Source organism: Muscardinus avellanarius, assembly GCF_963383645.1.
Source record: "Muscardinus avellanarius genome assembly, chromosome: 14".
In the NCBI taxonomy this organism is placed as follows: Eukaryota; Metazoa; Chordata; class Mammalia; order Rodentia; family Gliridae; genus Muscardinus; species Muscardinus avellanarius.
In genome coordinates, this window is record NC_137800.1 from 33,606,659 (window position 1) to 33,634,478 (window position 27,820).

A 27,820-nucleotide genomic window follows, 5' to 3' on the forward strand; every position below is an offset into this window, starting at 1 on the left:
CAATGGGGAATTTGCAGCCAAAGTATTGATGGTAGGTAGGCTGCTCTGCCTTCAGTACATTAAGTATTGTAAAAGTTTCATATCTTTCTTATTTTTAGATAATAGAGAAATACAGATTTGATGGATAAGGTAAACAAGTGGACATTTAAATACTTTTTATCTCACTGATTTATATTTTAATCAAGCTAAGATCATACTTAGCTCAATTAAAGAAATTTGGGGGGCCAAAATGTCCTGTTTTTGCCCCTGGCCAATCTTTGACAAGTTTATTAAGTTTCCATTTCATTATCTTAAACTAGTAGATGATGGGCTGAGGTGTAACCAAGTGGTAGAGGATTTTCCCAGAGTTTGTGTGAGGCCCTGGGGTTGATCTCCAGCACTGACAAATAAATGGATAGATGATAGATGGATGAATGAATGGATGAGTTTATAGCACATACTGTGGAGATTTTTTTGAAGTTTAAATTTACTAATGTATTCTGTGCACATGGTAAGCAGGGTTTCAGAAGCTTCATTCCTGCCCCTTCTTGCCCTTTGAACTCACTGTGCTGTTTTGATGGTCATCTCCTCCTTGTTCACCATCACATACACATTAGATTGGTGATTAACTAGGATGACTTTAACATTTTTGTACAACCCCAAATGCTTTCATACTTTATAAATTTGCATCTGTACCTGAAATTCTTCCCTTTATTTAGCTCATGCTTCCTTCTCAAATGTATTAAAACAACTTTTCTAGACAATTTTAGGGAGAGATGAGCACCAATAATGAAGTGAACCAATCATCAAGTTGATTAAGTCTTGTCCACATAGCACATAGGAATTTTAAGCTCTTTTTAATATTAACATATTAAAAATATAATAACTATTAAGCCAAGAATAAGCATAGCTGATATATAAAACGTGTAAGAAAATGTGTAATATAGATTTGTACATTTTGTGCCATGATTGCACCATTAAAATAACAAGAATGTGAAAAAATACTGTTAAGCTATTTGAGCCTTTGTAATATGGTTACAACAACAACAATTTCTGCGCAGTGTTATTCAGTTCTTTTTTAATGCGCTTTTATTGGTGCACTGTAATCTCACATCATAAGTTAAGTCATGTCGACAGTGACACGTGCGCACAGCACTTGGTGGGCACAGTGCTGTTCAATTCTTAACAGTCTCACACAGAATCTGTAACATGACTTGGTGCGTCATTTGCTTCATAGTGCAGCTTCTACATTTTTTTTTTCAGTTCTGGTCATACTTACATTTTATGTAATTCTTATATTAGGACTGTAAAACGTAAGTGGGAAAGATCAAAAACTTTCCCCCAGTCACCTTCACAGTCTCTAGAATTATCCCACCTAATGTTCAGAGATTGGTTAACATATAGTGTTGTGCTTACCATGAACATATTTTCTTATTCACTATCATTATAAATGACTAACGTGCATAATTATGAATATTATAAATTTATGTAAAATACTGAAAACAGCTTTTGTCTTGAGCCCTTTTTTGTATCATTACTAATAGCCTGTAGTAATCCAGGTAGCAACAGTAAGTGTATCTTGTTTATATGCTTTTCATTTAAGATACTTTCCTTGCTGGGATCACCTCCTAGTGTGAAAGTTGTCCAAACATAATAGCACATCAATTCAAAAGTGTAATAGATTTGAAACCACAACATGCTATCAGCATGAAGAAGTAGTTTATCAGTCTCACTAACACACTGTGTCACAGCTAGAATCATTACATATTTGTTCTTTTGTTTTCATGTCAAAATACATAATTTACATCCTAATGTTGATTGCTTACGTGGGGCATGATTAATTTTTCTATTTAAAATTTTTTCTTTAAAGTGCATATTAAAATAAAGTATATAATAGAATAAATTTTAGGTAATAATAAAAGAAGATGCATGTAATAAGTAGGAATCTAAAATATTTTTATAATTGTACACTATAGTACTTACTGTAAAACATTTATAGTTATAATATCTTTATATTAGAAGCTAAATAAGCAATCCTTCTGAACAAGCCCTTGCCAGTTCTTAGAAAAATTGCACACATACTCGTGCACAAATGTGTGTTCCTTTTCTAGAATCACCTTTTTAAAGAATTAACAGATTCATTTATCAAAATACTGAATTTTAGTTTAATGTTGGCTCATTGTCGGTCTGCTTTATTATTTTTAACCGTTTCACCTTTCAGTCAAGGCTTGAGATACGTCTTTTCAGTCTTTAGGTTCCATTTGCTAGTTTTTATTCTCAGTTGCAGCTTTTATCAGATACTTCTGCTACTGATTGGTCAGTGAAGAAATTAATAATTAGTTCCCCTAATACTTTTCACTTTCCTTATTCTAGTTAAGTACTCTTCAGGTTCTCCTGCTTACACTCACAAAGGCATGTTTGAAAATAATTTCTAAAGAATGAAAGAAAATAGTTTTTAACTGGAATAATAATGATTTAGTGTGGATTTTTTTAAATTCTGCTAGTATACTGCTACCTTTGAACTTGAATAAGAGAATTTTTTCTCATCATGTGGATTTGTAGGTCAGAAACTACCAGTGCTATGGCCTTTTCCAGGTGAGAGTGTCACCAGTACTAGGAGGTCACCCTAATTGCCGGGACTTTATCCTCAGCTATTTCAAAGAAGGAGAAAAGTTAAGGAGAAGGCATGGTTGTAGAGGAAAAAAATTTTTTTTCTTTTTTTCTTCTCAAAATAAAAAATATATGTAGCCAGGCCTGGTGGTACATGCTTGTAATTTTAACATTTAGGAGGCTGAGACAGGAGGATCACAGTTTGCAGACAGCTTCAGCTACTTAGGCCCTTTGCAAGTCAGTGAAACCCTGTTTTAAAAATAGAGAATAAAAAATAGGGCTGGGGATGTAGCTGGGGGATAAAATGCCCCTGGGTTCCATCTCCAGTATCAGAAAATAAAAATAAAGATATGTAAAGGGAGTAATATTTATTTTTGGATGTATACATATATAATCAATGAATTTAAAATATTTAGAATTTTTTTCAGAAGAGTCTCTGTTAGGAGATAAAAAAAATTAGAGGTAGCTCTTGTATAAATTTTAATATATATAATAAATTGAAACAAAGCTTTTTTGTTTCACTTTATTGAAAAAGAAAAATAATATAGCTGGGCATGGTGGCACACACTTGTAATCCCGTGCTTAAGAGCCAGAGACAAGAGGATCACACAGGTTTGAAGCCAGCCACGCTGGCTTAAGATAAGACCCTGTTTCCAAATTTAAAAAAAGTATAAAATAGGTCTAGGAGTGTAGCCCGGAGGTAGAAGGGTTTTCAGGAACCCCAGTACCACCAAATATACTTTAGTGAGTTGTAAATGTCCAAGGTGAATTATCAACTGGACTTATACATGGCTTAGAAATCCCAGGATTAAGTTCAAGGAGAAAAGGAAAAAGAACCCCCCCCTCATGAATGTACTTGTGAAATAAGATATTTTGTGAATGTTTAAAAGGCATGTGGAAATAAAGATTCTTAGGAAATGAATAAGACCCAAAACAGAAAAGATGGTTTATTTGGGCATAAATGGCCAATAAACACGATACTTAAAAATAGTGAAGAGCTGGGGATATAGCTCAGGTAGAGCACTTGCTTACATGTGTGTGCCTAAATTCAATCCCCAGCACATACCCTCCCCCCAAAAAGCACGAAAAGTAGCAATGACATTAGAAAGGATATGGGGAGCTGGGCATGGTGGCACACACTTGTAATCCCAGCATTCAGGAGGCTGAGACTAGAGGATCACTGTTCATGGACAGCCTCAGCTACTTAGTGAGGCCCTCTTCAACTTAGTGAGACCCTGTTTCAAAATAAAGAATAAAAACTAGGGCAGGGGGTGTAGCTAGGAGGTCAAATGCCCCTGGGTTCTATCCCCAGACCTGAAAAACAGGAAGGAAGGAAGGAAGGAAGGAAGGAAGGAAGGAAGGAAGGAAGGAAGGAAGGATGGATGGAAGGATGAGGGACCACTGAAGAACTATTTAGCTATTCACAAGAATTGATAGGGGGGAATAAAAGGGGATACGTTGAAAGTAGAATGATGACATAAAACAGCAAAAAAATGTTTAAGCCATTTATCTGAGACCCAGTAGTTTGAGCCTGTGTGTGTGTGTGTGTGTGTGTGTGTGTGTGTGTGCACGTGCGCATGTGTACACAGTACCTAGGATGGAACCTAAGTGCATTCTACCTCCAATCTACACCATCATCTCTATTTTTTTGTGTGTTCTATTTTTATGTGTTCTCGGTTGACCACTCAAAGTAAGCTACTCGCAATGACTAAGTAGGAGTCTCTTGACTTGATTGTATGAAAACGTTATACAATGTTGAAGGGAATCTTGACCTCAGTCTAAGAAACTAATATGCTGAAACCTTACTGAAGTGGTTATAGGGAGCGTGGCCACTGGACCAGCATCAGTTGCTGAGCTTCCACCCAGCCAGGAATCTCACAAGCCCACCAGGTGGTTCCAACACAGCTAAAGTCTGAAAACCATCACCATGATCTATGGATGGTCTCTCAGTACATTTCTGCTAAATCTCACATAAGGTCAAAAGCCATACCAAAACCCAAGATTCCATAATCAGCGTCATCAAAATTTTTCATGTAAAAGGCAGGTGACTATGGAATGAATGCCTTTGACAAGGTTCTACAGAATATAGTGTGGATTTCTTCTCCCCCATAATTCAGAGCAGGCTCTCCAGTCTTCTAGTTGAATTTTACAGAGCTTCTTGTGCAGGCATCTTCAGCTTACAGATTTCTTTCCAAGGAGCTAAGCATTTAAGAACAGCATATAATTGTACTAGTTGTCTCTGGGCATCTCATGAAAGTAAGTTACCAAAAGGTAAGGAAAACACGCATGAACAAGCCTTGAATAAGAATGTGTAATTTTCTGTACAAACTTCTTTAAGTTTTCTGTTTACTAGCTGCAAGAAATTTTGCATTTTTTGCATCATAATCTAAATATTTAGTGCATCATAATGCAAATCACATCATTTAAATAAACTACTTTTTCACCTTTTAATTGGTTATAAACACACTGCTAAATATACATTTAACGGATAATTCATTTAGCTTTGGAACTTAAAATTCAGCATTTGATAGTAAAAATCCTGAAGACAATAATAAGCATAGGTTTTAACTGTGCCAAATGCTTGGGTGATAGTTAATCTTTTAGGTATACCTTTTATTTTAAATAAATACTGACAAATATTTTGGGCTGATTTACTTTCTGCAGTATTTAATAAATATACTCTCAAAGAGTATATGATTGGCAATATGGAAAGAGCACACAATTAAATGTTAAGTATTTTAACAATTGTTTTTAAGTATCAAAAGGTTCTGTAAGCAAAGCAACCGTTGTTTTTGACATCAAATAAGTCAAACTATTTTTAACTCAGTACTTAATTTTAGCCTTCATATATTTCCAGGTAAATTTAATCCATAAGTATAGGATTCATTTGCTTTAGATCTGAAAATGTCATTTTGGAAAATTCGTTTGATGTTGAGAAAATCTTGTGAGACCTTTAATAAGCCTCTTAAATCCATAAAGTTATATTTTGCCAGAAGGAAAAAGAACCTATACCTTAAAATTTCCTTACCTTTTAAATGAAAACTTTGGATATTGAAAAGGTCGTAAATTTGGTCAAATATAGCCAATCATTCTTCTCACTGGCAAATTGTCTTTGAAATTCAAGTATCTAATTTGAAAAAAGCAATCCTTGGTAACTTTTTATTGATTTGACTACAAACATCAGCAGAAAGCAGAACATCCTAGCATTTTATTTAAACACTTCATATTTAGTTTAATGTAAATTACTCTCTGTATCTAAAAAAAGATCTAAGGAGAAGAATAAAGCACCAGTATTTCCTTGCAGTAGTACCTCTCTCTTCACATGATATAAGAGATGTTATAGGAAGTAGAAATATGTTTCCAGGTGTCTGTCACTAATAAAAATTTCAATTGTGCCTTTGGGACAGGGACTGAACACAACTGCTATGTTCTTTTTATTCCAATCATTTGCTTTATTAATCTCTAAAAGAGTTTTAATACCACATAGCACATTGAAGAAAACAATCTATTTTTATGGAGATGACCACATAAGAAGTTTAGCGAAATTAAAATTTTATTCAATAGTTGCACACTTTCTTCCCTTTTTTTTTTTTTTTTTTGGTGGTGGTACTGGGGTTCCTGGAAGCCCTTCTACCTCCGGGCTACACTCCCAGACCTATTTTTACATTTTTATTTGGAAACAGGGTCTCCTAAGCCAGCATGCGCGGCTGGCTTCGAACCTGCGCGATCCTCCTGTCTCTGCCTCCCAAGCGCGGGGATTACAAGCGTGTGCCACCACACCCGGCTAGTTGCACACTTTCTGTCTCACTTTTACTTTCTGTCTTAGTTTCCCATGGAGGAGTGATTCAGATCAGTTTGGGTAACACTGTAACACATTTTCCAGGGATGCTTTTCCAGGATCCCTATAATTTCTAACTTTCTAAACCTTTTACTTGACAGTAGAAGAATAACAAACTGTTATTAATCCCATAAACAAAAGACTAGTGTTAATTCATTTTTCCTAGTAATTCCTATAAACCTTTTTATAACTTATTTAACTTTTGTTTAATGTTAGGATCTTCTTAAGTGAGCATTCATATATGTGTATTATAAATGACATAATAATGAAAGGCACATTTAAATGTACTCAAAACCTGTTTGTCTTGCCATTAAAAATCTGATTATGGTCATTATGATATATAAGTACAATGCATCAATAAAAGTATATTTTTAAAAAAGAGATAGTACAACCCCCAAAAAAACCTTTAGGAAATGACTAAATATCTTATTTTGGTGAGTTTTGTGATTGTTACTTTCAAAGACAAAACCAATAAAAACTGAAGAGTTAATAAGAAACAACACATTCTTGCTAAGAGATGAGGTTTAAAAAAGCAAAATATTTTTATTTTTTCATTTTATTTATTTATTTATTTATTTATTTATTATTGGTGGTGGTATTGGGGTTCCTGGGAGCCCTTCTACCTCCAGGCTACACTCCCAGACCTATTTTATATTTTTATTTGGAAACAGGGTCTCTTAAGCCAGTGTGGCTGGCTTCGAAACTGTGCGATCCTCCTGTCTCCGCCTCCCAAGCACGGGGATTACAAGCGTGCACCACCATGCCCGGCTAAAAAAGCAAAATATTTTAAGATGCAATTTTAATTGGCCTCAGATATGAATACATAGAAATAATGACTGGACACGAAGGAACTCAATATCCTACACAGGACAAGTCTGTAAAACGTGACGTTTTGTTTGAGGCTAGAAGAAAATTGGAAATGACAATGTTAACTTTGCTTCTTCTCTGCCTCCAACAAATAAATTAAAAGGAAGAAACTGAAACATGGGAACACAGAATTTATCCACTCTGGCCAAAAAATTAAAATAAAAAACAAAGCATGAAGGAAAAGAAAAGAAATGCTGTGAAGGAAAGACAGCAGGGTGCTGAGGAGAAGGGAGAGAGTTAGGAAGGATAAAGAGTCATTGAAAATTACCCAAAATCCTTCAGTGTGAAATGCAGAGGATAGCGTTATTAAACAGTGACCAAGAAGGCAGGAAGAAAGGTGAGGAAATTTACTTTGTCCTTAATACATTTAAACTTGTCCATTTACTTTCAATAAAATTATGTATTAAAAAAACTTGTGACATGGCCCATAGAAATTATGATATATAATTATGATGCACCAATAAAAGTAGAAAAAGTCTAATAAAAGATATATCAAAGAATCCACTAAATATATATATATATATATATATAATATTTTTTTCTAGAACAAAAGGTAGGAGCTGAAATAAAAAAGGTTGTCTGAAAGCAGCTCCACAAAGCACTCCATCTTTCACCTTGCAAAGACATCAGAGCAAGTAGTAATTGTGCTTAATACAGAGTCAGCCCTCCCATGTATGTATGTGTTAGCTGTGGCATCGCACAAGTTAATGGCGCAGTGCAGTTCCACAGTTCTTGTCTTGTTGTTGTTGTTGTTGTTAAATAGAATCCCCCTCCAGATTCCAGAGCCACAAAGCAACTGTTAGTGTTCAGTGACCTTCTGCACCAGCTGTCTTTGGGGCTTTGAAATTGATTTTCCTCATCTCCGTCTCTGATAGTCTGTCTTGGAGTATGCCTCTCCAGTTCATCACCAGAGTGAAAACAGTGGCACAAATAGCTGAGGCACCGGAGGCAGGCGTCACGCAGGGCATCATTAGAAACATCAGAGCAAAATCAGCCGGCTCTGGTGCGCTCTGTGTTAAAAAGAAGCTGCTGCTGCTTTATTGCTGAATACAATGGGGAATATTCTCGCAGGATTCACATTTTTTTATTCCCAAATATGGTCTGAGGAGTAAAGAAAATTTCTGCCTTTCTTCTACAAACCTCATGTGGATGCCAGGTCAAAACCATATGTTTTTGATAGTAATTTTTGCAGGATTTTTTATTTTATAGGTGAGAAACATATTCTCAAAGCTGTGTGACCTGGCAGGATGGCAAGAAGCTAATGACACACAGGAATAGGTGCCTTATAGAGAACTCAGGGACAAAATAATTTTCTCGTATAAGTGGTCATTATATGAGCTTCCTATAGCTGAGTTTCAATATTCACAATATTCATTCATTAAATATTTGTAGAGTTCTGAGCATAAAGGAATCATTGTATTGGACCTTGAAATAGGTAGAAATGCTGCACGCCTGTGATCCCGGTACGCGGGAGGCTAAGATGGGAAGGTTGCAGGTTCGAGGATGGCCTCAGCAAGTAATGATACTCAATAACCTAATAAGACTGTTTCAAAATAAAAATAAAATAGGGCTAGAAATGTAGCTCGGAGATAGAATGCCCCTGGGTTCAATCCCCAATACCACACACACACACACACACACACACACACACACACACACAATATGAAAATAAATAAATAAATGAAATAAAATGACATCTAGATTTAAAGATATTTATTAAATCACCCAGTATTCACTCAGTGATTCATAGTATATATATTGTCGTGGTAAGGACATCATTGCCTTTGGAAATATAAAGTCCTGTCTGAACTCAAAAACAATCTAAAACCACATTTTCTGCTATAGAAAATACGCTGGGTTGGGCATGGTGGTGCGCCCTTGTCACCCCAGCATTTGGGAGGCTGAGACAGGAGGGGGATCCTGGTTCATGGACAGCCTTAACTACTTAACGAGGCCCTTTGCAACTCAGTGAGACCCTGTTTCAAAATAAAGAATAAGAAAATACCGCTGGTATTGTAGCTCAGAGGTAGAATGCCTCTGGGTTCCATCCCCAGTACCTAAAAAAAAAAAAGTAAAGAAATGTGCTGGCATAGACCTTTCCTACTACATTTCATGTGTAATTTTACCACATGTATTCTTTTTTTTTTTTTTTTTTTTGGTGGGTCTGGGGATGGAACCCAGGGGCATTCAACCTCCGAGCTACACCCCCTGCCCTATTTTATATTTTTTATTTTGAAGCCGGGTCTCACTAAGCAGCTGAGGCTGTCCGTGAACCGTGATCCTCTGGCCTCAGCCTCCCAAGTGCTGGGATTACAAGCGTGCGCCACTATGCCTGGCTCACCACATGTATTCTGAGGCCTAGCTTTACCTGAAGGAATCAGTCCTCACATAAGGGACATCATTTCTTTGTAAATGGTTTCAAAATACACCAATTTGGCCCTCTTTTTGGCAGGGGGAGACTGGGGGCTCCAACCCAGGGCAATGCACTAACAAGGCTAGCACTTTGCCACTGAGCTACATCCCAGCCCCAAATACTCAAATTTAAATAGTCTTTACATTCTCTACTTACATATTAGAAAGTTGTCTCAAAATATCAAAGGCCGGTGACTTTAAAATATACAGCACTTGACTGGGCAACATCATAGCACACATCTGTAATCCCAGTACTTGGGAGGTGAGACAGGAGGATTGAAGGTTGGAGGATAGCCTCAGCAACCTAGTGAGACTTTGTTTCAAAATATGAAAATAAAAAGCACTGGTGATATACCTTGGAGGTCAAATGCCCTTGGGTTCAATCCCCAGTACCACAAAAAAGAAAAAGGTGTGTGTGTGTGTGTGTGTGTGTGTGTCTGTCTGTCTGTCTGTCTGTCTGCTTATCTAGTTATCTGGTTACCTGGTTCTTCTTTCATTTTTTTCATAGTGTTTCTATATTTATTTACACATATATTGCCCAGTCCCTAATCGAATGCTCTTCTCATATGGGTGGTTATTTTAGATATAGAAAGAGGGAATGAGATATAAAAAATTAATATATTAAATAAATTAGAAATTCTTTCTAGGTAAAGAGGTTTTCAATTATACTAATACTGACGAATAATAAATTATGGTGTGTGTGTGTGTGTGTGTGTGTGTGTGTGTGTGTGTACATGCTAGGGATTGAACCCAGGCACCAAAACAAATTTTTTTCCACTAAACTATACTCCCCAGCTTCTACATCTGTGCTTTTAATAATATCCAAGTTGCATTTTCTTCTAAGAAAATAATTGCATAACATTTTATGGCTAGTGTTTGAAATATTTTCTTGCCAGGATCACTGGTCACAGTATGTATGAATATCTCGAATTTTGAAGATTGATACACAGATGTCTAATATGAAGTCAGCATCTATCACACACAATGCCCTCCCCATGTCAGGTACTCATGTTTTAGTGTGGAGGCTAAGATCATAATCTTTAGAGCATCTTGGCTCAAGTTTAAATCACATCTCCTGTGAAGAAATTACTGAAACCATTTTGAATAAAGCTATAACATTTTCCAGAAATACCTTTCATTTTTATCTAGAGTTTTTTATTTTGTGTATTTTATGATTTTATTTATTTGCTGTAGCTTCTTAGGCACTGGACTTCATTTCTCTGAAACTTTTTCCTCATCTATCCAGTGGCCATCTTTCTATTTTACACCTATTTATTGAGGGAACTTTTTCAGTCGTGGGCATGTAGAGGTGAATAAGACTTCATGGAGTTTAGATTCTAATGGGAGAATGTGGATGTTTACAAACATTAGACTTATGTAGGGTGGGTGGGTTCTTCTTAGCCTGTCTGCTTAGTAGGCTAGAATTGCAACTTTAATTTTTTTTTAGTTCTTATTATAAGCCTTCATTCCTAGAAACTCCCTTTTAGCTACTTTGGGTCCCTCTCTCGCCTGCCCCATCCCCTATGTGGTGCCCTGAGCACAGCGCGGAGCAGTGGATGCTAAGGTCTGCCCCTATAGGACACTGAGTGTCTGCATGTCCCTTCGTTTCAGGGCACTAAGCATCGCTGAGCTGGCCTTCACTCCTGGCAGTGAGGTCTCTTCCGGTCTGGTGGCCCACACTTCTGTTCCTGTGCTCCTGGGAAAGCCATGGACGTGATGTGGCTTATTACAGGTCATGCTGGCACCAGAATCTCAGAGGCCCTCCCCGCTATATCGCCTACATATGCCATGTCCGAGTTTCTCTCTGGAATCCTGTTATCACCTCACTTCTCTGTCTAAGCTTTAAGGCAGAGATTTCTTCTACCCTCAGCTCCCTCCGACCAAATTCAGCCTGAGCGACTCAATCCACTTTGCCAGGACTCCACCAGGGGAGAGCCTCCATCCCTGGGACACAGCAAATCCCTTCGTCCTCATTCACCCCCTCTGTTTCTCTGTTCCAAGCCTTCGATAAAATGGGATGTTTTTCTAGTCTAAGGAGACCTTTACTTTTCTAAATCTTGTTTCTTTCAGACACTTGAGATGCATCTCAATATCTCTATATTTCTACTTTTCCCCAGAAGGTCTGTATGATACCAAAGACTGTGGCAGGGGTGTGTATCATTGTCCATGGCCTGCATACCGGTGCTACTTAATAATGCTTGTTTCTGTAGGCATGGCGTTTGGGGCATAGCTCTCTCTGCTAACTACGTACCCATAGCATGGCCTAGGAGTAAGGGAGAGATACTCAGACTTCTCTGGAATCTTGCTGCCTTTCCAGGGGTACTGTCCATCAACCCGAGGGTAGGCTGTTCTTGCTAGGTCGGTCAAATCCTCCTCTGCTAGTATTAGTTCTCTGCCTTCTCTTAGACTGAAGATATTCTCCTTGTCTGGAGGGAAACCTCTTTTTTCTGTTCACATCATCTTTCTCCCAGTCTTCCTGGTTATACATACTCTCATTTGCTTCCATTTCTCCTAACAGTCTGGGCTTTAGAAAACCAGCAAAAACCTCAGGCTATTTCTGCTTTTCATCCAATTTAATCTGTTTCAGAGTCAATAAATTAAAACAATCGCTGAAATTGAGAGGTGTGAAGTAGAGCAAACACAGGAAGAGGGAAAGAATTTCAGGTGGAAAAAAGACACACTAAAGAGTATATCAAGGATTTAACCCACCACGCAAGAAAACAGATACACTAAAAACTGATTATAATAAGCACTTTGAAGGAAATACACCTGGCGATGTGGTGGACATTTGAAGGGGACCGGCTTTGGGTTGGATGGTCAGTAAAGTCTGAGCTGAGACTTAGAGGGTGAAGGATGCTCCTCTTGTCCTTCATTGCATTATGGTGCAGATTCAAAGCAATAAAAGTACAGGGCACTAAGGAAGTACTTATGAAATTGTGGTTATTGCTATTGTTGTTGGTGAAGGGACAGAGTGAGCAGCTAGCTCCAGTCAGTAGTGACGCGGGGGAGTCATCCCAAGTGGAGAAGATGGTCATACCCACACTTGGTGGTAAGCAAGTTCCACGATCCTAGGAAATACCGATCTTTTTCCTATATTTGTTAAAGATGATTATTTGGCCCTATGAAATGCATTCTGGAGGGTATGCCTGGACCTTTTAGGTGAAATTTTTAGAAAAATAATAGGACATTTGTCCAGTTACATATATTTGTCCTACCTTTTCCAAGAGAAGTCCTCCATGTTACGATTACTTTTTTAACCCTCTCCATTGTCACCGAGGCAACAGTCCACTACTATGCATTAATGACTTCTTGCTTCCTGTTCTTGTGTAATCCTAACAGAACATGGGGATTTAGATCAGGGAGCTAACTGTGGATCTCAGGCCACATCCAGCCCGGCTACCTGTTCTGTACTGCTTCTGAGCTAAGAAAGGCTTTTATATCTTTAAATAATTGGCAATACAAAAAGAATATTTTATGACATAAGAAAATTCTTTGAAATTGACTTTTCAATGTCCATAAATAAAGTTTTATTGGAACAGAGCTGCATTCGGTCATTTGTACATTGTCTAAGTCTTCTTTCATGATGCAAAAGCAGAATGCAGTGATGTGGTCAGAAAAGGCTAAGATGTTTACACTTTGTTCCTTTGCAGAAAAAGCTTGCTGACTCCTGATCTAAATGACCAAGTTACTTCTTGTCCTGACACAGACTGTCTTCTCATCCAGAGTAATGCCTCTATAGGCAGTCACAGTACTAAATCTACAAACCCAAAAATTCATTTTGTACACACTGCTGATGATGATGTTACGTTTAGAACTGAGATTTAAAGTCTCCCAGTGATAAGTTTTGGTCTTTTGAAGTATAGATTCCAGTTGGTTAACTTGAGTAGAACAATAATAGCTAATAAGAATTAACTAATATTAAGCTATCAAAATACAGAGAGAGGTTAAGGAACATGTTCAAAGACATATACCTAATAGGTGGTAAAACCATTTAAATGTTAGCGGCAGTCTAGCTTCCCAGTTCTGTGCTAGTCACCCCTTAGTTTTTGATATATTCAGGCTCTTTCTAATACACAATAAAATAAGTAAATGAGTATGAAAATGAAAAAATATTTAGCTATGTACATTGAGCACCTTGCATAAACATTAGGTAATGTTTATTAGCTTTTATTATTAAGCACTTAACATGAACAATGTTTATGTGTTATTTAATCATCTTCATACAAAGGCTGTAAAATATTAGGTACATAAAATGAAGGCATGGAAAATATGTGTAATTTATGAAACATCAAGCTAATTATAGGGGAAATTTGGACTTGATCACAGTCTACTTCTGGAGATTACACTCCTTGATAACCATACTAGATATGAATATAGTTCAGGGTATTAATCACGCTGACTCCAATATACCACTTAATTCACGCTACAAACAGTCACATTAGTTTTTATGGAGTAGATCAATGGAGGAAATTGGATTCATAATACAATCACTGGCATAATTTATATACGTTGCAATTTAACATTTGCATCTGTTCTAATTTTGTCATTGACAGAGCATTTTTAGATACATTAGCTGGTTTACAACCCTGTAAGACAAATAAATCATTAGCTTCATTTTATAAATGGACAAAAAAGAAGACTTCCTATGATCACATTACTGGAAAATGAGAGACCAAGAAATTAAAACCCCTTACCATATGATTTCTAATCTAGCTATATGTGCATAAGGCAAACTTTCATGAATTTTACCATATCTGTATACCAACTACATTATTATTTATTTAATAACTTTCTGGAAACTGACTCTTGTCAGGAAAATACCTGGTTAACTTTTCCTAACCAATAATATTTGTCACTTTGTAGTTCTTATATTACAAGCACGTTATAGTCCTTTACAGTAAATATTAACTCATTAAAGCCTCATAAGGACTTAGTGAGGTGGATACTGTTTCATTTTGTAGATTAAGCTATCAAAATACAGAGGAAGGTTAAGGAACATGTTCAAGGACATATACCTAATAGGTAGTAAAACAGTTGAAACATTAGCAGCAGTCTAGCTTCCTGGTTCTTTGCTAGTCACCCCTTAACTTTTCATGTATTCAGCCTTTTTCTAATACATAACAAAATAAGTAAATGAGTATGACAATGAAAAATATTTAGCTATGTACATTGAACACCTTGCATAAAGACCATACCAGAATGAGATGTTCAAGGATGCTTTTAACCTGAATTTGAAAGAGGACAGCCTGTTCATTTCCTTGGACCAGTTGCAAAGGAACATAATTTTAAGTATTAGGACAGCAACTGAATATATTACATTACTGGCAAAATATCGCATGTAACCATTGAAACACATAGTGCTTTTTTTTTAACATTTGGAGACTTTATATAGGAATCTTAAAAGCAGTCATCTTTCCTAAAGAATTTCTTACTCTGGTCATGTGATCATTTGATTTCCACTTAAACATCTCCAAGGTGAGAGAGTGCTTTTTGTACAGCTCTCTCATTAGGGGATCTTTATGTGATCTAAAACCTGTCTCACTGATCTCTTCATTTATTTAGGTTTAGTTTTAGAAATTATTCGGCAACTCCCTCCCAGCCCTTAGCAGATTGACTTCCTGGGTATGTTTGACATAAGCTAAAAATAAAATAGTTGGCCTCCCTTGAGAACTGACCAGCTGCCCGTGGCCCGGCTTGACAGTACTCAGTGAGGGAGGGAGGAGACTATGATGAGAATGTACCATTCAGAAAGTGACTCAGTGTCCACAGCAGCAGTGCAGCCATGCATACATGTGTTTACATGAGTACATATTCTCATGTAATAGTAAGTACCCGTGTAGCTATACAGCAATAAGACTAGTTTTCTTATGTGGATTATAAAGGCACTATTAAGGCAGTTCATCAAGGAAAGTTCCAGAATGCTTGTGTTCGGAAAATGATATGATTCAAATTACTTTAGTCTCACAAGTTGTCTACTGGAAGAGACAAGTAATTGTATGCATAAACTCTGCTGTTTACATTAAAAACCATTCTCAGCTGGATGCACGGGTGCACACCTATAATCCCATTACTTGGGAGGCTGACGCTGGAGGACTGTCCAGCAACTTAACAAGAGCTTGTTTCAAAATAAAAATTAAAAAGGGCTGGAGTTTAGCTCAGGGCTAGAATGTTCCCCTACAAAAAAATAAATAAACAAAAAAAACTTCCATTATAATCATTCTTTATGAATTGAAGATTTGGGGTTAAAACATTTCCTTAATTTTTACTTGATTAAACTATAAGAAGTAAATGGTAAAAAGAGAGAATATGTGTGTAAGAGCAGGAAGATGGCTAGTACATAGCTGTATCTTCTGCTTGAGTTTTAATATATTCTAATTTTTCCATATTTGTGTCTTACAGTGCTGTTTTCCTTTTCCACAGGCATTTCCTATTCAAAACAGGAACAGGGACCACGCCACTGTTCAGTACTGCAACCCCAGGATACACAATGGCATCTGGCTCTGTTTACTCACCGCCTACTCGGCCATTACCTAGAAACACCCTATCAAGAAGTGCTTTTAAATTCAAGAAGTCTTCAAAGTACTGTAGCTGGAAATGTACTGCACTGTGTGCTGTAGGGGTTTCGGTGCTCCTGGCAATACTCCTATCATATTTTATAGGTAAGAGCAAATTTTTAGATTTATTTTCTCTAAACCAGGACATGATACTGTTGTTTTAGTTCTACTTTTTTTTTTTTTTTTTTTTTTATCAAGAAGTATGTTGTGGGAGCCAGGTGGGTTGGTGCATGCCTCTAATCCCAATACTTGGGAGGTTGACACAGGAGGATCATAGGTTCAAGGACAACCTCAATAACCTAGTGAGGCCTTCCACAGATTAGTGAGACCTATTGCAAAATAAAAAATAAAATAGGGCTAGGGAGCCGGGCGTGGTGGCGCACGCTTGTAATCCCCGCGCTTGGGAGGCAGAGACAGGAGGATCGCGCAGGTTCGAAGCCAGCCGTGCGCGCTGGCTTAGGAGACCCTGTTTCCAAAAATGAAAATGTAAAAATAGGTCTGGGAGTGTAGCCCGGAGGTAGAAGGGCTTCCAGGAACCCCAGTACCACCAAAAAAAAAAAAAAAAAATAGGGCTAGGGATATAGCTGAGAGGTAGAATGACTCTGGCTTCCACCTCCAGTACCATAAATAAATAAATAAATAAATAAATAAATAAATAAATAAATGGAGTATATTGTGAGGTTAAATACTCTGTGACTTAACTAATTTTCAGCAGAGGTAGATAAACAGAGATTCTATAGGTGATTCCCTGCCGTAGAGAACAAGAGCCATATTCTTGGACACAAGCTATGGAGTACATATGTTACTGACTTATCCCTTGTGAAACCTAGATAACTCTATGACATTTCTTATACACAAAATAATTCATGTACTTGCAGGAAAGGACACCATGCAGAAATCCCCTTCAGTTCGTGCTCAATAGGGAGTTCTTCACTATTTGTGATATTACACATCTTGTAACTAATTCAGCTATCTAAATGTAAAACTTATCACCCAGGACCATCATCTTGCACTGAGAACATTCCAGGGAACTAAGTGTCCATAAAACAATGAATGCATTATATATTCATTCATACATGTGAATTTTTCTTTTCTGATATAGTATGAATCATGATTTTTCTTTAACAGTAACCCAAATGGTGGAAGCCACTAATAGAAGTCATAAATATACCTTATATTCCATAACTTATTTAAGGATTTGAACCCTGAAAATTAATTTTTAAAATGCTATAAATGACCAGATCACATTTTGATCTGCTACTCAGTTGTAGGGAAGGGCCTACTGCATTGAAATGCTGATATTGTCCACTGTGCTGGGGGGTTTATCCAAGTACAACAGCCAGCAATGCGTCCTCAAGTTTACAAAGCAATCCCTGATACCCATGAAATTCTATGACTGAATAAGAGTATTAAAGAGCAGGATATAGAATAGCATGATGCTTTTTCATTGAACCAGTTTCTACCAATAGCAACAGTATTCCTCAGATATAAATTATGTACTTTGGAAAGTGAATAGAATTTTAGAACATGAAAGAACTTCAGAAGTAATTGTGTCAGGAGTGGCAGCTGTGTGGCATGTGTTAGTACTATATTTCCAATTCCTGACCATGAAAGATATCACTCAGAGCACCAAGTCCCATAGAACCTGGAGACATCCTCATTATCATCATCAAGTGCTTCATCTGTACCTCAGACAGCCACTATTCATCAACCAGAGATGAAAGCAAGACAAAACCTTGCTGTCAATTGTTTTTTTTTTTTTTGGGGGGGGCTGTGGGGGTTACTGGGGATTGAACCCACCATACTCTACCTTCTAATTGTATCCCCAGCCTTTTTTATTTTTTTATTTTTGAAACAGGGTCTCACTAGGTTGATGATGATTGTCTCACTACTTGCTAAGGCTCTCATCAAACCTCTAATCTCCCAGTCTTATCATCCCAAGTACTGGGATTACAGGCTTATGCCACCACACCCAGCTCTTCATTTTTTTTTAATCTAAGTTAACTTCCTTGTATAATGGTAAAAACAGACACCAGCACTGACACTTGACCAAGATCACACCCTAGGAAAGCAGTAATTTGGTCCTTCCTAACACTCAAGGTGAATGAGGAATTTCACAACCACAAACATCAGCATTCAAAGATGAATGCCTAGTTTTCAATTAGGAAATATCCTAGCCATTAAGAGAATCTCCTCTGGTTATCTGTATAAATTGTACCTGTCAGAATTGTGGGCTGCTAAAGAATTTTAAGTGATTCTGAAATGCATGATTCATAAATGGGATTTAATAAATTACCCATATGTGTTTGTAGAGGGTTCTTTTATTTTTAACATGGAGTGTGACAGATAAATACTGCACCAGAAGCTGGGCGTGGTGGCGCACGCTTGGAATCCCCGAGCTTGGGAGGCGGAGACTGGAGGATCACGATCATGGTGGTTCGGAGCCGGCCAGGCTGGCTTAAGAGACCCTGTTTCCAAAAACTAAAAAAATAGGTCTGGGAGTGTGGCCCGGAGGTAGAAGGGCTTCCAGGAACCCCAGTACCACCAAAAAAAAAAAAAAAATACTGCACCAGGCTAGATTCCACGTCAAGTTGACTTAGTCCAGTTTGCTTTCTGAGAGATACTTGTCGGTGTCCCTGCAGTTGTTCCATATTTTGGATATCAGTTTAATATCATTTAATTTTACTTTCATGGTGTGCCTAGCAGGAATAGGAGCATTTCAATGTGAGAGATTATGTCACTGTTAGTAGTGAGACTCATACAAGGATCCATTAGTAAATATAGCTATCATTCTTCTAAGTAAAATCTTTAAAATTTTCTTTTATTTTAATTGCATGATTGTATTGCTTAATAGTCAACATCTACTTTATTCACACTAGTTATCACTGTCATGAAATTTTCCCTTTCCTTTTATTCCTCCCCGCATGGAAACATGCAAAATATGGAGTAAATATACTCGTGTCCTCTGCTGTGTTCATAGGTATTTATTGAACATTTGTTTTGATATAGTTATTGTGCCAGAAAGCAAGGAGATACCAGGGCTGCCTAGCAAAAAATTTTTTTAGTTATCAAAAAAATTATCTCATAATTGTATTGATTGAATTAATAAGCACAAGTATGCTTATAATTTTCATACACCCAATAAAGAATTTCATTTCTTCATCAGTTAGTGTAAATCTTTTTATTTGTTCATTCATTCTTGCAGTACTGAGGACGGAATCCCGAGTCTCCAGCATTCCAGGCACTCTTACTGAGCTATAACCTCAGCCCTGATAAATCTTTTTTGATTAAAGAGGTTGCTTTTGCCCTTGAATAATAAAAAAAAAAAGAGCAGGACACTACTCTCAGGAAAGGTTGCCCTTGTCTATTAAGTGTGCATATAAAGCAGAGAAGGAGAAAAGGGACACTTGGCCATCCAGCCAGATTGTCTGATAAACCCCAGAATCAATGGGGAGAGCAATGTCATCGTCAGATTCACTTCCCACCTTTCACAGAGGTGCCGCCTCCTTCAGCTCTCTTCCCATTCCCTTCAGAGGTCCCCTGCTCTCCTATTGACTGTTAATACGGAGCAGCAGCCTCGAGGAATACATGTTTCTGAAAGCCCAAGAAATTCTTTCTACCCTAGAATTTTCTGTCTCACTTTCCAAAAAGATAATGAGAATTTATGAGAACAGAACTATATCATGTCTCCTCTCTGAGGTGAAGTTATCTCAGGATGGACAAGGTGAATACCTTCTGAACTTGAGGAAGGGAGAGAGAAGCTGACAGGGCTTTTTGCTTTGGGTTTTTTTCTCCCCCTCTATTCCTATCAAAATTTCAGAGAATACAGAAAGGCTCAAAAAGAAAACTAACTGAAATCCACAGTGCAGAGGAAATGGCCGTTATGTTTTGGGTATGAACCCTTCCATGCATATAACAGCCAAGGGTCCACAGTTTAAATGCATTTTATACTAAGCTTTTCAGACTTAACATTTATTATATATTATTTATACAGTTTTATTTAGTGGCTTTTTAAAATGCCAGTTGCCCAAAATTTAGTGACTTTTTTTGTGTGTGGTACCTCCGGGCTATACCCTCAGACCTATTTTATACTTGATTTAGAAACAGGGTCTCACTAAGTTGCTGAGAGCCTCACTAAGTATCTGAGGCTGGCTTGAACCTGTGTGATCCTCCTGTCTCGGCCTCCCAAGCGCAGGGATTACAAGCGTGTGCCACCACGCCCGGCAATGACTGACTGTTTTTCTTATGCATACAACTCTGTATGTATATGTGTACTTGTATGCTCATTTCACCAGATTTTTATCAGCATAAAATCTTTGAAAGAAATTTGCTATGCCTAAAGGTAGGTATGTTTTAAACTTTACAAACCATGGCAACAGAATTGTCAGTTTATATAACTACCAATGCTAGTTACCATCTATTTTTATTGTTGATGTCTTTAATATTTTCCAGTCTTTTAAGTTAAATCATTTTATTATTGTTTTAGTTTATTATTAGTAGTACTCAGTATCTGCTCATATATTTGTTAGCCACATATTTATTTTTGTGTTTATAAATAGCCTAGTTTTTCTCCATTTTTTTCTATTGGGGTGTTTTTTTATTGTTTTATGATTTGCAAAAGTGTTAAGGATGTGAATCCTTTGACATATACTTCATATGTTTTTCCAAATTATTATTAATCAGCTGTAGTTGTTTTTGCCCTGCTCAATATGGCTTTTTTTAGTCAATTTTATAATTTTTTTTCTTTACAGTTTCTGGATTTTATGCCATACCTATAAAGTCCCTATTAAATCTAAGTATCATTTTTTAAATGCACAAATTTATTCTAATATATATTTGGGGTTTTTTTGTTTTTGTTTTTTTTTTTTGGTTGTACTTGGGGTGGAACCCAGAAGCTTTCTACCTCCGGGCTATACTTTCAGAACTATTTTATATTTTATTTGGAAACAAGGTCTCACTAAGTTGCTGAGAGCCTCACTAAGTACCTGAGGCTGGCTTCGAACCTGTGCCATCCTCCTGTCTCAGCCTCCCAAGAGCGGGGATTACCAGTGTGCACCACCATGCCTGGCTATATGTGGTTTTCAATAACCTTTTTAACCTTGGTGCTGGGGATTGAACCCAGGGCCTCACATATGCTAAGCACATGCTCTGGTGCTGAACTGCACCTTCAGCCCCTCAATAACCATTTTAAGTTGACATTTTAAGTTGACATAGATATTAGAGATCATAATTAGCTGCTCCTTCTCAAAGCTCAGAGTCAAGGGATAAAGACATGCATGAAAGCACACACTTAACACTGCATGCTTCCACAGCAGCTGGAAGTGTGTTCTGGTCAGCATTCCTGCAGCTATAATCTAATGTCCTGGGCATGTAGCTTGGAGGAAGGAAGATGTATTTTCTCAGGGTTTGGCTTACCAGGTACCACCCAGGTAAATCCATTTCAATGGATTTATCCACTGCTGAGATTATAAGCCTAAAGACTTAGTTATAGCAACCTTAAATATTAATAAATGAACTCTTTAGGGGATATTGTATATCTAACTATGGCAATGTACAAGAATAGAAGAAGAAAAGAGAAATATCTACCTTTGGCAGGAAATGTGGGGGAAACAGTGATCCAGTGGGTAATGCTTGAACTGGAGCTTGAACGGGGAAGAGGAAGTTGGCCTGGTCCCATAGGGATTAGTGGAGATCACCGTGAGGATGGGGACAGCAAGGAAGAGGTGTGTATCCACCTGCGCCGTGGAGTGCCCCGAGTGCCCGCACGGTATCTGAAGCTGCAGATGAATGACCTTGCTTAATTTTCACAACCCAGTGAGTTACCCCTCTTAACAAATAGTGAATCCATTGCTTAGAGAGGGGCTGTGCCTAAAGTCACAGAGCTAATAAAGGAGGGGATGGCATTGGAAACTATGAAGGGCCCCAGTACACTGTCACTACCTCCCATGCGGCTTTTTGTTTTTGTTTTTTGGTGGTACTGGGGTTCCTGGAAGCCCTTCTACTTCTGGGCTACACTCCCAGACCTATTTTATACTTTTTTTTTAATGTGGATACAGGGTCTTTAAGCACGTCTGGCTTCGAACCTGCGCAATGTCTCCGCCTCCTAAGCGCGGGGATTACAAGCATGCGCCACCACGCCTGGCAACCCATGCGGCTTTTGAAGAACTAAAAACAGGGGAAAAATTGAAGGGTTGGAGTGAAAAAGTCATGTTGATGTTTTTTAAAGATTGCTTTAGTGACACTCCAGAGCAGGGTATTGGATGATAGGAAGCCCATGCTTGTGCCTTTCACATTTTCCTGTGCCTGGAAACCACCAAGGATCTTGTTAAAATGCATATTTTGATTCAGCAAATCTGAGGTGAAAACTGAGATTCTGTCTTTCCAGCAAGCCCCTAGAGGACACCTTCAGGGTCCACAGAACACTCTAAAGTAGCAAGAGGCTCAGCTAGTGCAGTCAAATGGCCCACTGGATGATGAAAATGTTCTTTTACCATATTGTCCAGTTCATTAACTACTAGATACACATAGCTACAGAACACTGCAAATATGGCTCATGAGTTCAAGGAACTGAAACTTGTCATTTATTTATTTATTTACTTACTTACTTACTTACTTACTTGGTATTGGAGATTGACTCTTGAGGCAGTATACCTCTGAGTTACACCCCCAGTCCTTTTTATTTTTTTGCTTTGAAATAAGGTCTTACTAGGTTGCTGAGAGCCTTGTTGCTTAGGCTAATTTTGAACCAGTGGTCCCCCTAGCTCAGCCTCTGGTATTAGAAGCGTGCTCCACCACACCCAGCTTGTCTTTTATTTTTTTAATTAATTGAAATCAAACATCCTCACGTGGCTAGGGACTACTATTTGGACTGTGCATTCTAGAGAACCTGTTGGGAAAATAAGTGGAGTGTCCTAAGGCCCTGTTGGGATAGAGGAGTGAACAGACTGAGAAATTTTAGCTGGTAATGGAAGAGAGAGATGTGCTGTGATTTTACATATCCCAGGTTAAAAACTCAAATGCACATATGGCAAACTTATTTAGAGCAGAGACATTATGATTCTCTTTAAACTACTTAGCTCTCGATTAAAATCTTGTTTCAGTATATGAACCTTAAATCTGGTGTGCCTTCACACAATGAAAAATTCACTGATTCCTAAACACTAATGTTATATTCAAAGATAATAGCAGAGTCTGGCGTGGTGAGGCATGCTTGTAATCCCAGTACTTGGGAGGCTGAGACAGAGGATGACAGGTTTGCAACCAGCCTCAGCAACTTAGCAGGGTCTTCAACAACTTAGTGAGAGCCTGTTTCAAATTTTAAAAAAATAATAAAATAGAGAAAAATGTGTAGCTCAAAAACCGAAAGCCCCTGGGGGCTCCAGTACCACAAAAAATAAAAAAAAGATAAAATAGTGATACAGGCCTATCAAAAAAAAAACCTGTTCCATTTTTTGAGCCCTAATATACTCATTCCTTTATTTGCTCTAAATTAGGAAATTCAAAAGATGAGCAATAACAAACAGTTGTTCAACAAAGACTGTTGTTATTGCTTCTACTTCTGTTCACAGTTACACAGTACTGGGCCAGGGCATTTTAATTTTTTTTTTTTTCTGGGTGGAAGATAACCTGGACCTTTTATCGAAAAATGTCCAGAAATCACATCATGAAACATACACATTATTAAGTACGAATCAAAATAAATGTTGAGATTATACTAGTTAAAGCTGTGACAAGTCACTCAAGTCAGTCTTCCGAGAACACTTATAAATATATTGGATGTTTAACTTCATGCACATTTCTGGATAGTGCTAGCAGTTTGAAAATTCAGAGAATTTCCCCTCAGAGAGAATACCACAGATATTTGCACATGTTCTTTAAATTTAAGAAAGGCTAAAAAAAATCTTATATTATGCTGGTATTCAGTTCTTAATTTTTTGCACTTTTGGTTAAATTCTTCCCAACTCAAAATTCATATGTGCAATTGAGATTTGTTTGTTTGTTGTAACACCTTTGTTGAGATACAATTAAGCTACCATCCCAGTTGCCCCATTTTAAAATATACAATTCAGTGGTAGTTAACATATTCACAGAACTTCTCAACTGTCATTTCAATAAATTTTAGAATGTTCCCTTAACCGCAAAAAAGAGCCCTGTCTTCTTTAACAGTCATTTTTCATTTCTAATACCTCAACTGTTTTTTCCCTATATAAAGTACCTTCCACAAAAATCTCTACTTTTTAAGAGGATGGTTTGTTAACTCATTTTCCAAGGTCTAGAAAAGACTCAGCCTTGTTTTTCTTATGCACTCCTGACACATGCTGCTAACCAAAAAAACGCCTTGAATTTTCAATATCCCTTTTCATTAAAAAAAACATATGTAGTTATTTATTTCCTTTGAACAGCTGCTACCAACTGATTCCTAAAATAGATGTTGTCATATGTCTGCTAAAAAGGCTGTTTAACAACATAAGCACTCCCTAGATCCATCAAAACATAACCTGTCGAATCCAGGTTCGTTGCAGTGATGATTCCTTAGCTGTTATCTGTGCTACTTTTGTGTCTATTTGCATTTTATGAACATTTTTACCTCCCTGTGTACCTTGGAATTGATTGGTACTAGCAATATATATGCAACTCAGGGTCAGAAGGAAAAATATGTCAGCCCTTTGTGCTTCATGAAAAATCAACCATTTAAATATATATGGCAAAATAAAATGTGTTGTGACATCTTTTTTCTTTTTGGACATGTCTTTGTAATAAAAGTGCTGTTTTATTAGGTGATAGAACACGGCCAAGCAATGAATTACACACCATTTTTCACCATACCTTCATCCCTTAACTCTTAGACACATTACATTCAGAAAATATATTTTATCTGAGGTCAAATGGTAGCATTTTAATATTAATGTGATTTCATCACATTGCAAAAAAAATGTTTGCCTTTATTTCAGAGGATGAGCAATTTGTACACCTAAAATTTTGGAGTCAGTACAACAGTATTTTATTTTATCTTTGTATTCATGAAATTAAGGATATATTTAAACCTGATTCAATGGTGAATGAAGGCTCAGAAATTATTCTAGGTGGGAAATAGTGATTTGACAAAGCATATTGTTGTAGCACTATGAATTTGTGAATCTAAAGAGGGAAAAAAAATCTAGTAAAGATTCAATTCTAGTTACAGTTTTTCTTATGAAGAGCAGTACCTTGTAGGGATGAAATTCTGCCTTCCTATCTATGCATTCCTTCAGTACCCACTGCAATTTGGGCTACCTTGATATGTTTGTCCCCTGTCCTAGCTTTTATTGTGAACCCTATTAATTTTTAGAAAATATTAATTTTCTAAGTCTAAACATTATCATCTAAACATCTAGGAAAGATTAAGAGATCATTTAAAAATGTAGTTCACTTTGTAATCAACTCTATATATCATACAGTGGATTTTGAATTGAACCTAGAGTGGGAAAAAGCTGTATAACCATTGTTGAAAACAATGGTTTTCAACATTATAAATTGCTTTGATTTTTTAACATAGGATAAAAATGTTTTTCCTATTATTTATTATTATTCACCAAAAAGAAATCTGTACCAAATTCAAGAAATCACATAAGTATGGGAAGCAGGCTCTTCCTCTCCCCATAGAATCATGTTACTTTGCTCTTTGCTTGCTATCAGTCCAGCTAAAGTAAATAATATGTGAACAATGCTACATTTAAATGGACTGCATTTGCCTTTCAATATTGGGATCTTTCTGACTTGAAAAATATTCTATGACAGTAACAAGAAATACCTTTAAAATCGCCTCAACTTGAGTTTGCTCCAGACATAAATATCTTGTCTGCAAAATACAGTGATTTTCTCTGTTTTAGGCTATCCTTTTTGCAGAATGTAGCAACTTCTCCTGACTAATGACAAGTGGAAAACATAATACAATATTTACAATTTCAGTGCTACAATGCATAAATATTTAATTGGTCTTGCATGTGTCATTTGCTTTTGCATTAGTGGTACTGAAAGCGATGTGTGCAGAGAGACATATCTACATACAAAGTAGTGAAAGGAAGAGTAGCTGGCATACATACGGTTAAAAAGAGAGAGTCGGCAGATTGCTAGGAAGTTTGAATGGATTTAGCATAAAATCTTTAGGTTCCATTGACTCCATATTTAGACCAAGGTCTCATCCTGGACTGACAGATCAAACAAAATGTTTGATCCATTTGTTTAAATGTGATTTGTTCCTTCATCATCTTTGAATATTTAAAAACTGCTCGGCTAGTCCTTCTTCCTTAATAATAAGATTCCATAGTTTCTTCTTTGATGTATTTAAAAATATCATTCACCCCTATCAGAAAAGGAAACAATCCATCATACACCCACCCATCCACCGTTCATTCAGCACTATATTCAGTGACCACTGTGGTTCAGAGACAGCAATGAACAAGATAATACAGACCTTGTCCTCTTGGAGATTATAATCTTTTGGAGGAAAGAAAACACTGAGCAATTAGTTATAGTCGTGGTGACTATTTAGAAAGGAAAAATGAGCCAGGTGTAGTAGTGCACAGCTAGAATCCCAGGACTTGGGAGGCTGACATAGGAAGACCCCAAGCTCATGGCTAGCGTCAGCAACTCAGTGAGACCCTGATTCAAAATAAAGGATAAAATAGGGCTGCGGGTGTAACGCAGAGATAGAATACCTCTAGGTTCAATCCCCATTACCACAAAAAATGTAAAAATGAGACATGTAGGAAATTAGGAGAATACATAAAAGACAGAATTTACTGATTCTCAGCATTAAAAAAATATTTTCCTACTAATACCCCGATAATAACTAGGATTATATATTTTTGATAAATGCCAACATAGGGACAAAATTTAATTTTACCACATAAATCTAACTGTGACAGGAAAAATGAATTGTCAGGAATGTTAAAACCAGTATATTATAAGGACAGAATCTTAGGTAATTTAGGAACATAGTTATGATATTCATAAGTTTTCTTTGTCAACTTAACCAGAACTCTTTGTTGCAATAGAAAGAAATGTTACTTTGGAAAATCAGGGTAACTAAATCTAAATCACGAGAACTTATAGTCCCTTTATGTTTGTTTTATTTTTAAAATTCAGATAAGATATGTGGTTTAAGAATTTTTTATGAAGTATGTCCAGAAAATGGTTTTTAAAGCTGTTAAAATAAAAACTATCTCTAAATTATTTTTAAACATTCATGAGTGTCCTACTAATCTATTTTGAAGAAAAAAATCTTCTTAAATGTGTGTATATTTCCTGTATTTCAAAAGCCATTTGGAGGTAAAGGTTATATCCTACATCAGATCATCAAGAAAGTCAGCATATCCCATTTCCTTTTTTTTTTTTTTTTTTTTCTCAGTACTGGGATGGAACCAGGGGCATTTTACCTCCAAACCACACCTCCAGCCCTAGTTTTTATTTTTTATTTTGAAACAGTCTCACTGAGTTGCAAAGGGCCTAAGTAGCTGAGGCTGGCCGCGAACCATGATCCTACTGTCTCAGCCTCCCAAATGCTGGGAAGTGTGCCACT

General features: G+C 37.0%; 1 protein-coding gene across 10 annotated transcripts in view; it reads left to right on the forward strand.

The window, feature by feature from the left end:
* Positions 1 to 27,820, forward strand: part of TENM3 (teneurin transmembrane protein 3) — a gene marked incomplete at both ends in the record, with an annotated part of 500,748 nt that overhangs the window by 298,050 nt on the left and 174,878 nt on the right. For 9 of the 10 annotated variants that reach the window (XM_080710680.1, XM_080710681.1, XM_080710682.1 and 6 more), the window contains one exon: positions 16,127 to 16,365. In XM_080710680.1, the coding sequence (XP_080566806.1) occupies positions 16,127 to 16,365 (239 nt within the window). Of the gene's footprint in view, positions 1 to 16,105; positions 16,366 to 27,820 lie in introns of all 10 variants that reach the window. The other variant, XM_080710678.1, reaches the window with a different exon arrangement.